Source organism: Leuresthes tenuis, unplaced genomic scaffold, assembly GCF_036924035.1.
Source record: "Leuresthes tenuis unplaced genomic scaffold, fLeuTen1.0.hap1 SCAF_2, whole genome shotgun sequence".
NCBI lineage: Eukaryota > Metazoa > Chordata > Actinopteri > Atheriniformes > Atherinopsidae > Leuresthes > Leuresthes tenuis.
The window spans coordinates 3,636,627-3,653,536 of record NW_027325356.1 but is presented as its reverse complement, the minus strand read 5'-3'; the positions used below and the strand labels follow the sequence as shown (position 1 = coordinate 3,653,536).

At 48.1% G+C, this 16,910-nt stretch overlaps 1 protein-coding gene across 11 annotated transcripts in view; it reads right to left on the bottom strand.

Moving 5' to 3' along the window:
• The window catches only part of herc1 (HECT and RLD domain containing E3 ubiquitin protein ligase family member 1), a 68,686-nt gene that overhangs the window by 20,700 nt on the left and 31,076 nt on the right, over window positions 1–16,910 (bottom strand). For 7 of the 11 annotated variants that reach the window (XM_072379884.1, XM_072379887.1, XM_072379892.1 and 4 more), the window contains 20 exons: window positions 16,511–16,750; window positions 15,174–15,257; window positions 14,493–15,052; window positions 12,619–13,249; window positions 10,759–11,032; window positions 10,439–10,649; window positions 10,195–10,361; window positions 8,528–8,644; window positions 8,147–8,402; window positions 7,670–7,788; window positions 7,354–7,580; window positions 5,000–5,268; window positions 3,363–3,415; window positions 3,086–3,286; window positions 2,836–3,010; window positions 2,016–2,283; window positions 1,645–1,858; window positions 1,027–1,283; window positions 821–948; window positions 393–529 (listed from right to left, as the gene is read on the bottom strand). In XM_072379884.1, coding sequence (XP_072235985.1) covers window positions 393–529; window positions 821–948; window positions 1,027–1,283; window positions 1,645–1,858; window positions 2,016–2,283; window positions 2,836–3,010; window positions 3,086–3,286; window positions 3,363–3,415; window positions 5,000–5,268; window positions 7,354–7,580; window positions 7,670–7,788; window positions 8,147–8,402; window positions 8,528–8,644; window positions 10,195–10,361; window positions 10,439–10,649; window positions 10,759–11,032; window positions 12,619–13,249; window positions 14,493–15,052; window positions 15,174–15,257; window positions 16,511–16,750 — 4,588 coding nt within the window. The remainder of the gene's footprint in view (window positions 1–392; window positions 530–820; window positions 949–1,026; window positions 1,284–1,644; window positions 1,859–2,015; window positions 2,284–2,835; window positions 3,011–3,085; window positions 3,287–3,362; window positions 3,416–4,999; window positions 5,269–7,353; window positions 7,581–7,669; window positions 7,789–8,146; window positions 8,403–8,527; window positions 8,645–10,194; window positions 10,362–10,438; window positions 10,650–10,758; window positions 11,033–12,618; window positions 13,250–14,492; window positions 15,053–15,173; window positions 15,258–16,510; window positions 16,751–16,910) is intronic. The other 4 variants (XM_072379893.1, XM_072379894.1, XM_072379890.1 and 1 more) reach the window with 3 other exon arrangements.

Genomic DNA, 16,910 nt, shown 5'->3' with positions numbered 1-16,910 from the left:
CTGCTAGCTTCCTTCTGTTCTCTGCTAGCTTCCTTCTGTTCTCTGCTAGCATCCTTCTGTTCTCTGCTAGCTTCAAATCAAGTTGTGCGACAGTAATAACTGTCTGTGTGAAACAGGGTGACCACTGAGCAGAACATGTTGGTGGAAGTAAAAATAAGCATCAAAGTGGATCATGTGCATTGAGGGATCATTTCAGCCCTACTTCAAAGCCGTTTTCATTCATTGGGATCTTAATAATATCTCCTTCATATTCTGTTGAATCCTCACGTTGATAATATGAGTTGAGTTCACACAGAGGCAGCTTTTTCAACCCATTAACATACTAAGTGTTGACATAAAAACACATTGAAGATTGCAGAGAAGTTTGGGGGGAAAAATAAATAAAAGTTTACCATTAACTTGCCAGATGTTGACCATTTTCTCCATGGCAGAGGCCAGATATTTTCCAGTGACACTCCATGCCAGAGGAGACAGGCAGGGATCGCTGGGGGAGCCCAAACCCGACATTCCCTCCTCTGAAGAGCCGTCACTGATGAGAGAAAGCAGCAAAAAAACTAAAGTCAAGCTGCAGTCGCTTGTTTGGCCATCAAGGATTTGAACCAAAACACCATTTTCTCCCAGACATCTTCCATATAAACACTTCCTCTTCCTCTTCCTCTTCCTCTTCCTCATAAATATTCTGGCTCATTTTGAACATGAAGACACTTTAATTCAGGGTATGATTCAGATAAAACATGTCTGCCACCTCGCAGGACGGGACTTCAACTGTTTTATTCAGGTTTCCCCGTCAGTAGCGAAGCTGCAGAAAACTCAAACTTACTTTTTATTGAAGACGCAGGTCTGCTGCAGGGTGTACTGGCTCTTAGTCACGTTCCACACTCGGACCGTCCCGTCGTTGCCGCTGGTCGCCAGCAGGCCTTTCTTACTGCACCAACCACATGTGATGACCTGGATTTCAGACCAAACATCAGTCGCTGTGCAAAAGTAGCCGTTAGCTTCGAGTCTGGAGCGAGGAAACAGGCCTACCCGACTCTGATGGGCCTCTAGCTTGATGAAGGAGCATTTTCGCAGGTCCCCCGCCATGTCAGCGAAAGTCTGAGGGCGGCTCTGGTTGTCGCGGTCGTGGGCCGCCAGCGTGCGGACGAGCTGCTGCGCCGCCCACTGGCGATGCTGTGAGGAGAGCCTTGATGACAGGCAGCAGGCCGCCAGAGCGTTAGCCAGCTCCAGAGGGCCTACAGCGGAAGGATTATAGGTAGGATGGGCATACAAATGCGCAATTAGACCTGCTCGACACGGAACACAAGGTGACAAGAATAGGCTGTGAGTGAGAGAACGAATAAGAAACAAAAGGTGAAAACGCACAGAAAAAACACAATGTGAACAGAGAAAAAAGGTAGATGAATCCATCACTGCAAATACGGTTTAAAAACAGAGAAAAACATGACACCACAGAATCAAAGATGCTCAGATTTAACTGTTCAATGATGATCTGAAATAAACTCAAGTTTCCATGCAGTGATTTTAGTAAAAGAAAAAGATTTCTGAGGATCTTCTCCAAGCTTGTCCTGTGATTCTGAGCCGCTGATGAGGAGCGACACCCAGAAACAAGCAGCTGACACCGTCAGCTCCTCCGGGTTTACAAACCTCTTTTCTCCATGTCGGCCTTATCGTACGCCGGCCGCAGTCTGGCGCCCTTATCGGCCAGCAGGGCCACCAGAGCCTGCGTCACCACGAAATTCGGGGAGGTGACGAGCTTGTTTTCCTCGGCGACGCCGCGCAGGAAGCTGGGCAGGAACTTCCTCTGGATGGGGTCGTCCACGGTGGTCAGATTCATGCCTGTAGCTGCAGAGATCAGGTTCTGGACAGACAGGAGACGGTTCTTTTAACTCTTCTACTGGACTTAATGTTGTTATCAATAATAAAGCACAAGTATTCCAATGTTTTATGGTCCAGGAACCACAATCTTTTCCTCCTGGACTGATCGGATCAGGGGAACCTGAGGAGTCAGACGGTACCTGTGTGCAGAGCTGCACCAGCAGCTTGGCGGCGTTGGGACTATTGGAGGCCAGGCAGCCCACGGCTGTGCTCAGGTAAGCCAGGCAGGAGATGGGTTTGCTGGCTTTGGTGGTCCCGCGGGGCCTTTCTGCGGAGCCCGAGCCCGCGCCGGGGCTGGTGGAGAGACCGGCCCGGCCTGCCGCCGCCAGGCACATCAGCCGGACCAGAGTCCTGATGTCGGTCAAACCGAGAGACTCGAGGCCTGCGGCGAGGCTGCAGCTGGAGCCGCTGCGTGGGACGGGAGAGGACAGAACTTTGTTTACTCTGCTTCCTCGGACCTGTCCGACAGTTTAAAAAAGCACCTGTGCACACCTGAGTATGTGACAGGTGCACAAGGGAAGAACAAATTAAACCGTGAAAAGGGACTTCTCTGCTTGCTACTGAAGGGAAGAGAGGCATTCTGGGTATTCTGTTGTTATTTTTGTTAAACCCAGGAGCTTGATATCTGCCCCAGTTTGGTTCTCCTGGTGTTTGTGGATAGAAAGTGTTCTTTTAGTTTTCAATGAGACCCGAGACGATGAAAGTTTGGAGTCTTTTGCTCTTATTTCATGTGAATCTGGATCAACAAATGTGAAAAAAAAACATAAAAATCAGAAAACGGGCTTCCTGAGGTTCTTTTAAGGAAGCTGAATTACATCTGATGTAATTTTGTGTTATATCAGGATTACAAAACCCTACAGATAACTTCTGCAGCTCTTAACTGATCGTTCTGATCCGTGTTCTCATACCGCCTTAAGGGATCATAAAATCTGCCGTATTATTCTGATGGATGATTTCTACCTGACAGACAGCAGCGACAGCGCCCTCATCACCATGGTTCTGGCCAGCAGCACCTGGGCTGCAGCCGTCACCCTCCTGAGCGCCATCACCCGGTCGTGAGGGTTCTGCAGCGCCGCGGCCTGCTCACCGAGGGTCACCCTGCCGGAGGAGCTCTTATCCACCGAAGTCTGACAGCCTGCAGGCGAACACACTCACTTTATCACGTTCATCAGCTCCTGGACTCGGTCACGCTGGGGTTTTAGGCCGTTACCTATCTGCAGGAGCGTCTCCTCCATGCTGTTGGTGGCCGTCACCATGGCAACAGAGGCTCCCAGCGGGTCGCTGTCAGGGAACTGGACCGGCTCGGGGACGATCCTGCGCTCGCTCAGACCCAACGGGCCGGCCAGGAGCTCGAACTCCTCCTCCCCCGTCAGCTTCTCGTCTTCATCGACATCCAGCATGTCCCAGTCCTCTGCAGCGGGACGAAGGTTTTAATCTCAGAGCGTCTCACCGCTACACCACACTGAACGTTTTTAAGCGAGTGTTACCTTCGTACACACTGTCCTGCTTCCCCAGGAGGTCAGGAGCCTGTCCCTTATACCTGAAAACACACCAGAGTCACACTCATCACAGGAAACTGTTGACTAAAACAAACGGAAACCTTTGAACCTGAGCACATCAGGAAGAAACTCACGAGCTATAAAGTTACTCTGGATGGAATTTCCTTAGCTTCTACTAGAGTTATTTCTCTTAATGACCGAGCTCCATCACATCTTAAAGATCTCACAGTTGGATATTTCCCCAACAGAGCACTTTGCTCTCAGGCTGCAGGTTTCCTTGTGGTTCCCAGAGTTTCTAAAAGCAGAATGGGAGGCAGAGCCTTCAGTTATCAGGCCCCTAAAAGCAGAATGGGAGGCAGAGCCTTCAGTTATCAGGCCCCTAAAAGCAGAATGGGAGGCAGAGCCTTCAGTTATCAGGCCCCTAAAAGCAGAATGGGAGGCAGAGCCTTCAGTTATCAGGCCCCTAAAAGCAGAATGGGAGGCAGAGCCTTCAGTTATCAGGCCCCTAAAAGCAGAATGGGAGGCAGAGCCTTCAGTTATCAGGCCCCTAAAAGCAGAATGGGAGGCAGAGCCTTCAGTTATCAGGCCCCTAAAAGCAGAATGGGAGGCAGAGCCTTCAGTTATCAGGCCCCTAAAAGCAGAATGGGGGGCAGAGCCTTCAATTATCAGGCCCCTAAAAGCAGAATGGGGGGCAGAGCCTTCAGTTATCAGGCCCCTAAAAGCAGAATGGGAGGCAGAGCCTTCAGTTATCAGGCCCCTAAAAGCAGAATGGGAGGAGGAGCCTTCAGTTATCAGGCCCCTAAAAGCAGAATGGGAGGCAGAGCCTTCAGTTATCAGGCCCCTAAAAGCAGAATGGGAGGCAGAGCCTTCAGTTATCAGGCCCCTAAAAGCAGAATGGGAGGCAGAGCCTTCAGTTATCAGGCCCCTAAAAGCAGAATGGGAGGCAGAGCCTTCAGTTATCAGGCCCCTAAAAGCAGAAAGGGAGGCAGAGCCTTCAGTTATCAGGCCCCTCTCTGTGGAACCAGCTGCCAGTTTGGCTTCAGGAAGCAGACACCCTCTCTACCTTTAAGATCAGGCTGAAACTTTCCTTTCTGATAAAGCTTATAGTTAGGGATGGCTCAGGTGAGCCTGAAACATCCCATAGTTCTGCTGCTATAGGCCCAGCCTGCTGGGGGAGCTCCCATGAAGCACCTCTCCTCCCTCTGACATCATTGCTGTCATTAACTCGTGTTTCTCTCTCTCAGCAGGTATCTCTGGCCTGGTGTTACGCTGCTTGTTGTCCCCTCTTTCCTGTCCTCTCAGCCCCAGCTGGTCCAGGCAGAACCTTCCTGGTTCTGGTTCTGATGGAGGTTTCTTCCTGTTAAAAGGGAGTTTTTTCTCCCCACAGTCGCCTCGTGCAGCTCAGGACGGGGGATTGGATCAGAGAGAAGTTTCACTGCAATCTGCTGGTTTCATTAGCTCGGCTACATTATTTTAAATTGTCTCTGTATGAATTGAACTGATTTCGAATGCAATGAACTGGAACTTAATTGGATTGAATTGGATTTTATCTTTGAAGTGCCCATAGATGACATTTCTTGCATTATAATATAATATAATCTCCTGCTCGGGTTCGGACCACATACCTCTCCACGATGGGCACTTTGGCTTTGCTTTTGATGGCCAGGTACTTCTCCCTGCAGCCTCCACACAGCAGGTAGTACGGGTTCCCGCTGCCACACTCTCCTCCAAACCAGCCGTCCACGTACGAGCCGTTGCTACGGTAACCCTGACGGTTGGCGCTGCGCCCGCAGCCCGGGTGGCTCTTCTTCATGTGTTGGTTGAAGTTGGCCACGTTGGCCTCACACAGCTCGCACACCACCACCTCATCTCGATCGTCTGTCTCACACACGTGCTGCGAGGTGTGTACGAAGAAACAAAAGTAATTACACAACATACAGAAACAAACGTAATTACACGAGACAAAGGAGACAAACGTAATTACATGAGACAAATGTAATTATACGACACACAGAAACAAAAGTAATTACACGAAACACACGAGACAAACGTAATTACACGAAACACACGAGACAAACGTAATTACACAAGACAAACGTAATTATACGAGACAAACGTAATTATACGACACACAGAGAGAAACGTAATTACGCGACAAAGGAGACAAACGTAATTACACGACACACAGAAACAAAAGTAATTACACGAAACACACGAGACAAACGTAATTACACGAAACACACGAGACAAACGTAATTATACGAAACACACGAGACAAACGTAATTATACAAAACACACGAGACAAACGTAATTATACGAGACAAACGTAATTATACGAGACAAACGTAATTAAACGAGACAAACACGAGACAAACGTAATTATACGAGACAAACGTAATTATACGAGACAAACGTAATTAAACGAGACAAACACGAGACAAACGTAATTACACGAGACAAACGTAATTATACGAGACAAACGTAATTATGCGACACACACAAGACAAACATAATATACGAGACAGATGAGACAAACGTAATTATACGACACACACAAGACAAACGTAATTATACGAGACAAACGTAATTATACGAGACAGATGAGACAAACGTAATTATACGAGACAAACGTAATTATACGAGACAAACGTAATTATACGAGACAGATGAGACAAACGTAATTATACGAGACACACGAGACAAACGTAATTATACGAGACAAAAGTAATTACACGAGACAAACGTAATTATACGAGACAAACGTAATTACACGACACACACGAGACAAACGTAATTACACGAGACAAACGTAATTATACGAGACAAACGTAATTACACGACACACACGAGACAAACGTAATTATACGAGACAAACGTAATTATACGAGACAGATGAGACAAACGTAATTATACGAGACAGATGAGACAAACGTAATTATACGAGACAGATGAGACAAACGTAATTATACGAGACACACGAGACAAACGTAATTATACGAGACAAAAGTAATTACACGAGACAAACGTAATTATACGAGACAAACGTAATTACACGACACACGAGACAAACGTAATTACACGAGACAAACGTAATTATACGAGACAAACGTAATTACACGACACACACGAGACAAACGTAATTATACGAGACAAACGTAATTATACGAGACAGATGAGACAAACGTAATTATACGAGACAAACTTAATTATACGAGACACACGAGACAAACGTAATTATACGAGACAAACGTAATTAAACGAGACAGATGAGACAAACGTAATTACACGAGACAAACGTAATTATACGAGACAAACGTAATTACACGACACACACGAGACAAACGTAATTATACGAGACAAACGTAATTATACGACACACACGAGACAAACGTAATTACACGAGACAAACGTAATTATACGAGACAAACGTAATTACACGACACACACGAGACAAACGTAATTATACGAGACAAACGTAATTATACGAGACAGATGAGACAAACGTAATTATACGAGACACACGAGACAAACTTAATTATACGAGACACACGAGACAAACGTAATTATACGAGACAAACGTAATTAAACGAGACAGATGAGACAAACGTAATTACACGAGACAAACGTAATTATACGAGACAAACGTAATTACACGACACACACGAGACAAACGTAATTATACGAGACACACGAGACAAACGTAATTATACGAGACACACGAGACAAACGTAATTACACGAGACAGAGACAAAGATGTTTTAGAGCCACAGGGAAATGTTCATGCTTCGGTTATCAAAAATTAATCAAATAATTTTCTATCACAGTTACAGGCAACAGCCAATCAGCTCGATGGGTAAGAGGCGGGTGTTTCTACAGGTGAGGACGTCCTGGCACTGTGTTGTTTCAGCGTGCACGTGAGGTTTAACTAAGAGTGAGCAGGATGGCAGTTCTTTGGCTGTAGCATAAAGTCACACACACCCATGTTGGCCAGTCCAGTACCTCCGGGATCCACATTCCCAGAATGTCGGTGTCGCTGGCGAGGTCCTGGCCGAACATGGCCTCCATGGTCTCCTCGTCCAGGTCCATCTCCAGCTCCTCGTCCAGGTTGAAATCGTACAGGGCGCCGGGGTCTTGCTGCTGCTGGAGGGACGAGACCTCTCGCCGTGATTGGCTGTGGTGGGCCTGCACCGAGCGGTACAGCCCAGCTGAGAGGGACAGAAGCTCAACGTGAGGAGCTGAGGAGAAGATAAAATCTGTGCTCCGGGTTGGAAAGGTGTTAGTTAGATGTTCTCACCAGCGCGGGCCAACAGTGTGCGTGCAGCCAGGTCAAAGCGGTGCTTCCTGCCGGCAGAGCGGCCTCTGATGGGGGTGCCGCTGGAGGCCAACGCACTGTCCTGCTCCAGACCTTCAGGACTTCAGAGCACACACAGACACACCTCAGTTTCACCTGCTTTACTCTCAGATAACTGATTCTAAAAGTGTCAGAGGGTGATCTCAATTTTAAAAACTCTCCTAAGACCAGATTGTTGCTCGCAGAAAATTTTTTAAACAATTTCAAATGTCTGTAATATGTAACATGAAGGTTACTTAAACATTAAGACTTGGCCCCTCCCCCTGATCCAAGTGAGTGGTGAGAACTGGAAATGTGCCTTAAAATAATAACTATTCCTCCAGATTTACCTTAAAAGCAGGTAAACCTTTAAAATTACTTGCTGTGTTTGTATTTCTTGGTAAATCGTACGGCTGCTCTGCCTCTTTTTCCCGGCTGTACCTCTCACTGAAGCCCTCCTCCATTTCTGAGGCGTCTGCGCTGGCAATGTCTCCAGGAGAGCACAGGTACGGGCTCCGATCCAGAGATTTGCCTCCTGCAGAGGCTGTAGCACCCGGACAGGAGGAGTCGGACCCGTCACCGCCAACGGCGCTACTTCTGGTGTGCGGCTCGTCGTGCTCGTCCTCTGTGCCCGGGTGCTCTATCATCCACATGGCCAGCACAGTGATGTTCTGAGCGTCTGCCTCGCCTCGAGCTCCTAAGGCAACAGGAACGCACGTTAAAATGACAGTGGTGCTAAAATCTGCTCGTTTTACACGCTACGCTTTGTTGAAATCAACTGCAAAAGCTTCTGTTCAGAAAGAAAAACATTATTTTACTGACCGGTAGCTTCCAGAGCCTTGGTGATCTGCCTCAGGGAGAAGCCCATCTCCAACAGGGGAACAGCGATGGCCGGCGGAGGGGGAGACGTGGAGAGTCTGCTGCTGGGGTCTGACAGAGCTGAAGGAAAGAGAAATTATCACTAAAACAGAGCTACAGGTGTAAATGTGGCAGCTAAACGTATTCATCTGCAAACATTCCTCCTCCTGATATTGATAACAGGACTATAAAACAGCAGGTATTAGCTTTCTAGCTAACATCCAGCTGTGTTAGCATCTGTTTGCTTCAGACATCACATTGACTCAGAAAAACAGCAGTCGCCAATTTTACAGATAGAACACGGTCTGATTAAAATGAGCTGTTTTGATCCTGGTTGGACTTTGATAAACGTCAGAATATCACTTCACATTAACAGCTTACAGGCTGAAGCTGCTCTGATGGACAGAGGCACAATAAGGACAATATGATGGTGTGCTTGTGCTAGCAAGGCAGTTCTGGTGACATTTCAACAGAAATTAGCCACTATTTGTCCAACATGAAAAACACAAGTTGCCTCAGCTTCCTTCAGTTCTCTGCTAGCGTCCTTCTGTTCTCTGCTAGCTTCCTTCTGTTCTCTGCTAGCGTCCTTCTGTTTTCTGCTAGCTTCCTTCAGTTCTCTGCTAGCTTCCTTCTGTTCTCTGCTAGCTTCCTTCTGTTCATCTGCTAGCTTCCTTCAGTTCTCTGCTAGCTTCCTTCAGTTCTCTGCTAGCTTCCTTCAGCTCTCTGCTAGCTTCCTTTAGTTCTCTGCTAGCTTCCTTCTGTTCTCTGCTAGCTTCCTTCAGCTCTCTGCTAGCTTCCTTTAGTTCTCTGCTAGCTTCCTTCTGTTCTCTGCTAGCTTCCTTCAGTTCTCTGCTAGCTTCCTTCAGTTCTCTGCTAGCTTCCTTCAGCTCTCTGCTAGCTTCCTTTAGTTCTCTGCTAGCTTCCTTCTGTTCTCTGCTAGCTTCCTTCAGTTTTCTGCTAGCTTCCTTCAGTTCTCTGCTAGCTTCCTTCAGCTCTCTGCTAGCTTCCTTTAGTTCTCTGCTAGCTTCCTTCAGTTCTCTGCTAGCTTCCTTCTGTTCTCTGCTAGCTTCCTTCAGTTCTCTGCTAGCTTCCTTCAGCTCTCTGCTAGCTTCCTTCTGTTCTCTGCTAGCTTCCTTCAGCTCTCTGCTAGCTTCCTTCTGTTCTCTGCTAGCGTCCTTCTCAGCTAACAAGCCGACTGATTTCCATTAAAATGCTAACATGAAATGTTCCCTTGTGTTTGTTCTACTCAGTGGACTCCATATGTGAACTGGCTGCTTTCTGCTGAAATGCTGTAGCACTGACGTTGTGCTATCGTGCTAAGCTAACTGGCTTTTACAATGAACACACTCTTCAGCCTTTTCTCTTTTCTTTACTTTGAAATGCTCCCAAACTGCAGACATTTTTCCTCTTTTTCTTTGATTTTGCTCCTCGTTGTTTTGTCTGGTTTCTTCCATCAATCAAGCTGCTACAAACGACTGTGACACAGAACCATGTTGGTGGGAATTAAACGAAGCATCGAAGCTGATAATGTGGAATCGAGTTACCGAAGGAATTGTTTTTGAAAGCCCCAACTTTCATGTTTGTGTAAAAAGCTGGAAACTCTGGAAAGTCTGGATTTAACGATGACTCACAGGTGCCAGCTCTGTTTTGTGGCCTTGAAGGCTGCGAGTCGGGCGAGGTGAGGCTCTGCCTGCGGCCCACTTCGTCCGATGGAGACGTTGGCAGGGACGACACCGGAGGAGTCTGGGCTCGGCGGGTTGGAACCAGGGTGGTGGTGGGGTAGCTGGAGAACATTTGCCTGTCGGAACACACAGCAGAGATTAAAGGAACCACACGTGGACAACAAGGACCATCTGTGAGGCCGTCTGTCGTCACCTGAGGAGGCTGAGAGGCATGACGCCCGGGGACTCGGAGGCAGGGACGGTCTCGGTGTCGGTGACCGGCGTGGTCGCAGTGGTGGTGTCCTCCAGAGAGGAACTCATGAAGGAGGTGGTGCTGGAGGCAGAAGGGCTGGTGGTGACGGGGGTTTGAGCCAACTGCTCCCCCTCGACGCCCTCCCCCTCTCCTTCAGGCTCACTTCTCACTCCTGAGGAAGATTTAAGGAAAAAGTCACATCGTTTTTACCTGGATCATTTGGAAGGTTTGAAAGAGAAAGGAAATGGATCTCTGGATTCAGCCGATCTGCAGGCTCTCACCAGGCTTCGTCTTTCCTCCGCTGGGCTCCTCCATCAGCCCGTTCACCACCAGCTTGTAGATCATGGCCTGAGCTCTCTCCAGGTCCGCCAGGCCCAAGGCTCGTTTGATGGGGGAACGCATCACCGCCCGCTTCACCATGTGGCGCATGAGAAACTGCAGAGCCGTCCGCATCTCCACCTCCTCCTGGCACACCGGGGAGGTGGCTGCGGCGCCGCCGGTGGTGCCGGCGTTCAGGTCGGCGTTGTGCCCGCTGGGTGCCGCCTCTGGTAACACCTGGATGTGTCAGAGGAGTCAGCGGGTCAGAGTTCATTTTGATACCACTCATATGAAAACCAGTGGATGGGAAATTGTTCCGTTAGTTCATGTCAGGTTCAGGTTCAGGTTCTAACCAGCACCTCTTAGCTATTAAAAAACTACTAAAAACGTAATCTGGTAAAATGCTTTCAAGAAAAACACCAATAAACACAACCTTTTGGAGGTCCTCCTAAGAGACCGTCAGGAAAGGGCACAAACAATTGTGGGCGGGGCCTCTTCTGCCTCCAAAAACCCAATAATGGGCGACTGAACCCTTCAGAGAGCAGCCCGTCTACAAATGGATTACGTCCATCTTTTATTTGGTCGCACCTAAAACTAGGAAGATTATGGTCAAAAAGTCGGGTGTAGCTCCTGTCCATTTTCAAAAGGACATAAGCGTTGAGACTGCGCTCCTCAGTCCCCGTAACTGAGTCTGTTTGGTCCAAATGTGCTTCAGGACAGCTACGTCATGTTCCTCTGGAACCCAGAAAAGACCCTGAAGGAGCTGAAATGGTTCCAGGAACTGAGGGCCGTGGTCCCTGGTTCCTGTTTGTCCAAATGCACGAAAAAAACGGCCCAATTCCTGAAAAGGTTCTAGGAACTGCAGAAGGTTCCCACAGTGGGAATACGCCTTCTGGTTCTGCCTTCATGTGGAAGAGTCGACCTTCATGTATCTGCTTCCATTTGGTTAAACCACAAAGTTGTGAAAAGGTCTTTTAATAATTTGAAAAAGTCTTTCGGATTAACTCAGGATCAGTTACAGACAAACCAGACTGTTGGAATTCCCTCCATTCTTCTTCATTTTCAGGCTCGGACACGAAGCATCTCACCTCTACTCCGTGCTCCTGCTCTACTCTGATAACTGGCCCCATTTACAGAGGAGCAGTGGAGTCTTCCACATGTCCAGATACCTTAAAATCAGGCTCAGACTTATCGTGCCTGAGTGGAAGACCTCCGAGGCTCACTTTGTGAATCTCTGGTTTGGTCACCGGAAGATCTGACTTTCAGACTTTTGAATAAAGAAGATCAACATGTAATAAAATGGATTTACACTTTGCTTTAAACGTCTTAACTCACAGGGTGCAGGTGAATGAGATCCTATCTCACAGGGCCTGTCAGGAAATATGCAGATGATTCTCTCATCGTTACATTTATACAGTTAAATACCTTTGAAAAGTAAAGAGATGTCCACACAAATGAATTGTTGAGTTTGTGCAGAAATATCTGAGCCGCAGCTTTTCAGCTGAATCCATTTTAAATGATGACTCCCGTCCTTTGTTCGGGGATTTGAAGGTTTTTAGTCCCAAAAACAGCTCATTTTTAAGTATTTTCTGCTGTCTGTAACTGTGTTTTATTGCTCATGTGACGTTATTGGCTGACCTTTGACTGTTTTTATCATTAGTTTCAGTGGATTTCACGGTATTTGGTTGTTATCTGTCAAAACAAATCCACCTGCAGGTACAAATAAAGTCACCCGACCTGTTCTGGATGACCTGAAGCGACCATGTTTGCTGCTGACAGTAGAGGAAGTAAAGTGTAAATGAAAGTGGTTCTTGCTGCCGTACCTTTGGGATGAGGAGCAGCTCCGCGTACTTGCTGCAGCTGAGCAGGGCGCTGAGGGTTTTCATGGCTCCCAGGTAGAGGTAGGACAGCTGCACGGCGTGAATCTCTGACTGGGTGGTGATGGCGGACGCCTCGTGGCTGCGGGAGCCGTGCTCGTGACCCTTCTTCCTGCTCCCCTCAGCAGCAGCAGCATGAGGAGATGCACTGAAGAGGGTTTCACTTCCGCCACCGCCGGCCACAGACGAGATCTCACTCTCCGACTTTGAGTTGGGCGCCACGTGCGCTTTGACCTCGTCCAGACTGTGCGACACTCGCAGCTCAGAGGCGGCAGCTGGTGCTGATCCAGGCGAGGCTCCGGCGTTATCTTTCTCGTGATGGTTGTGGCCCTCGCTGTCCGCCTTCTCCTCGCCGCTGGTCGGCTCGTGCCCGGTCGAGGCTGCGTTGCGATGCTTCTTTTCGTGGCGCCGCGCGCTGAGCTTGGCGGCGGTCTCCTCGTGGATGCTGGTCAGATAGGTGAGGTCCAGCAGCAGCGAGGCGGTGAGGCCACGGAGACGTCCCACATCGAACGGCAGCGGCTCGCAGGGCTCCAGGTTGTACAGCGGAGTGTCACTAGGTGACCAGAAAGTTGGGAAGCTTTAATAGAAGGAAGTGGAGAGTGAAAGGAGACAAGGGAAGGAAACACAAAGTGAGGGAAAGGGCAGGAGAGAAAGAGCACAGCATGCAACACGACTGAAAAGGTGCTCCGTCCGGGAGTCATGAGGAGTGATGGGTTCATGGTGATGGAAGAGAAGCAGTCATTAACAGAGGAGAGGAAACATCACAGAGGGTGAGAGGGACTGCAGCGAGTCAGAGGAGCACAGAAACATTCAGCAATCAGCTTCACTGCACCTCCACACGGCCTCAGAAACATTCAGCAGAGTCCGTCTGAACCTATGGCGTAACCACGCATTCTTTGGGGGGGTCGTGTCCCCCCCAATATTGAGAAAATACCAACCTGTCCCCCCCAATATACAGAAGAAAATATGTAAAATGCATGTTCTCCTTTTATGAACCCTGTCAAGGGATCGGTCTCTTGTTATGTCTTATTTATTTTCAACTTATTTCCGTGTGTTACCATGGGAACGGCTCAATGAGAGTGACCCAGCGGGCGCGCCGCCGTCTCAGCAGCGGCTCTCCTTATCTCTACGTTGGACTTCTACTTTTGACGGAGCCGCAGCTCAACAGAGCAGATTGTACCAGAACAGGAAATCCAACACAGAATCAACTAAATAAACTTCCGCCCCCTTTCAAAATAAAACAACTTAAAACAAAAATAACATTAGACTATTAGACTTTTCATTGTTAATGCACATTTTGAGACATTGACACAATATAAATGAACCTGGACTTAAAAGTCCTCGGCACAGTTTTTGTTAAAGGAAAAGTCTGTAATTTGTTACATCATTAGTTGTCCTTATTAAAATATTTCCATAAACATGCTTTGGGTATTTGGTCATTTTCCATTGGAAGCTGTCCTATTTGCTACAGAACTACTGGAAGAGCATAACTGTAATTGGTAGGTGTGTTTAAGGTCAGTAAACAGTAAGCAACTAACCAAAACAAAGTGGGGGGGCAGTCACTGTCTCGGAGAAATTACACTATTCCTTTAGATGTGAACTTACATGGTCAATGTAGTCCTCTAAACTATGTTCTAAATGTCCAATTTTTCACATATAAATAAAGAATTGTAGATAATGCACTCAACAATTTTGTTTTTCTTGGACCCCCCCAATGTCTAAACCATGGTTACGCCCTTGGTCTGAAGTCAGCTTTTAAAAGAAGCAACCTTCTGAGTCAGTAACACAGAAAGCACAGCAGCAGAACCTCCCCGCAGTACCTGATGGTGATCTCAGCCTCGTCCCACTGCACCTTCGCCGAGGTGCTGCCTTCCTTCACCACGCCCAGCAGGGTGGCGTGCCGCCCCGTCTGCTTGTGCACGCATCTGCCGCCCACACGGAGCCCCGCGTCCGCCCCCCCGATCACCGCCAGGACCGGCCACACGTCCGTGCACAGCGTCCTGAGGTTGTGCTCCGACAGCTCCCCCAGCCCATGCTGCCGCCCGTGGCGCCCCCGGTCCTCCTCCGTCCTGGGGGGCGTTTCTTGGTTTTCTCTCTGAGTGTCGTGCTCCTCGCGGCTCTGCACCGAGCGGCTCTTCTTCAGCCTCTGACCCACGCCGCCGCCAGAGGAGCCGGCCGACTCTCTGAAGCAGGGCTTGATCTTGTGGAGCCGCTCAATCATGGTCTTGTTGATGCGGTGGGTCCAGTGGTCGGTGCGATGGAGGATGCGGATCAGCTGTGTGGTGGCCTCAGCCAGCACGGTTGCCATGGGACTGCAGACCGGGTCTCCAGGTAAGAGGTCCCGTGGCGTTCCCCTCATCTGCATATCACAGATCTTCACCTGGAGGTCAAAAACACACAAGTTTGCACTCAGAGGCCAAAGTTTAAAGAGGCTGGAGGGCAGCCTGAGCTCAAACACTTCATCTCGCTCCAGAGACCTCTGACATTTTGGAAAATCTCACCTTCTCTCCAGGGTTACTGCTGTAGAACATCACACAGGGGTACAGCTCTGTGGCGTCCACGTCCTCAAAGGCCAACTTTGGTTCCTGTTGAAGCACAAGTTAGAAGTGAAGGAACGACACATAGTGAAAGTCCTGATCCAACATCATTTCTTCATATATTTCCTGGAAAACTGGAAACAGCTGCAGAGATTTACTGAAATATGTTCAAACATGAACATAAATCCAGAATCTGAGGCAGAAACAGAGTTTGTTCAGTTCTCAGCAGCTTTAAAGTGAATCTCTGGTCTGAGCTCCTTTATTCTCCAACACAGCCTGAACCCTCTGAGACAAGCTTCCTGTCATTTCTTTAAGGAGTCTTCAGGAATAGTTCTCCAGGCTTCTTGAAGGACATCCCAAAGCTCTTCTTTGGATGTGGGCTGCCTTTTGTTCCGTTCTCTGTCAGATGATCCCACACTGCTTCAATAATGTTGAGGTCCGGGCTCTGGGGAGGATTCATCCCTCCATAAGACCTGTTGCCACTGATTTTCAGTCCACTTCTTGTGTCATTTGGCACAGCTCAGCCTTTTCTCCCTGTTTCCCTTCCTTAAGAACGGCTTCTTGACAGCCACCCTTCCATGGAGACCATTTCTGATGAGGCTTGGGCCAACAGTAGATGGATCAGCTGAAGGTCCAGATGCATCTCTCAGGTCCTGTCAGGTCTTTGCTGGGTTTTTTCCTCTTTCTTAAGGACATCACTTTCAGATCCTGTTCATCTGCTGAAGATAGTTTTTTAGGCCTGACACTTCTTCTTTTGTCCTCCACTTGTCCAGTTTCCTCAAATGTTTTAAGGACACACTGCACACCATGCTGAGATATGCCAAGTTTTCAGCTAATAGCTCTTTGGGAATCACCTTGTTGCTGCAGAAATCCTATTTTCTGTCTGTCAAACTGTGTTTTCTTTGCTGTTTTTCATAGATGCAGCTAAAGAAATGGGAACAAATGATGTGTCTTTGTGACAAAGTGCCTAAAGATCCAGTTTAAAACGGCTTCTTTGCTAAGTTGTCTGTTCTGTGTCGACACAACACTGGTTCATCCCCTGAGTTAGGAGCCTTTTTTCTGCCTGAATGATTCACAGGTCAGAGTTAAGTGGCTTAACAAAGAAAAAACACATCAGGTACAAGAACTGGGCTGAAAATGAGTGAAAAAGCAGCAAATGAAAGAACAGCTTTGAAAGAGCTTCAGGAAGCTGGAGAACTGTTGCTCAAGACCACTTTAAAATATCACCAGAAGGTCATAAAGAAATGAGGGCCTTTAAACATTACTGTATATAAATAATTCCTCCTCCCACTGAGCCTCACCTCTCCGTTCTTGCCGAAGGAGATGGTTCTGGCCTCCATATCCAGGACGCAGGTGATGAAGTCTCCCTGCGTGAAGCTGCTCAGCGTCAGCGTCTGCTCTCCGTTGTGATAGAGGTTCCCGCTGTACGCTCGGTACAGCCACATATCGGACGTGGTGCGGTGGTTAAAGTCGTGCACGGGCCATCGTGACACGCCCACACACGTACCCTCGTTGCCTCGATTCTCCTTCACGATATAAAACTGTGTGAAATAAAGAAGGAAACATCATGAGTCCTCACAAGAGCTGCATCTACAGCCTGTGAACAGAGGCTGTTATTATTGTGAGAATGCTCTAACTACTACTCCTGCAATCTTTCACCGATTTCAAACAATTTTGGTATCAAAACGTTCAGCTTGTTCA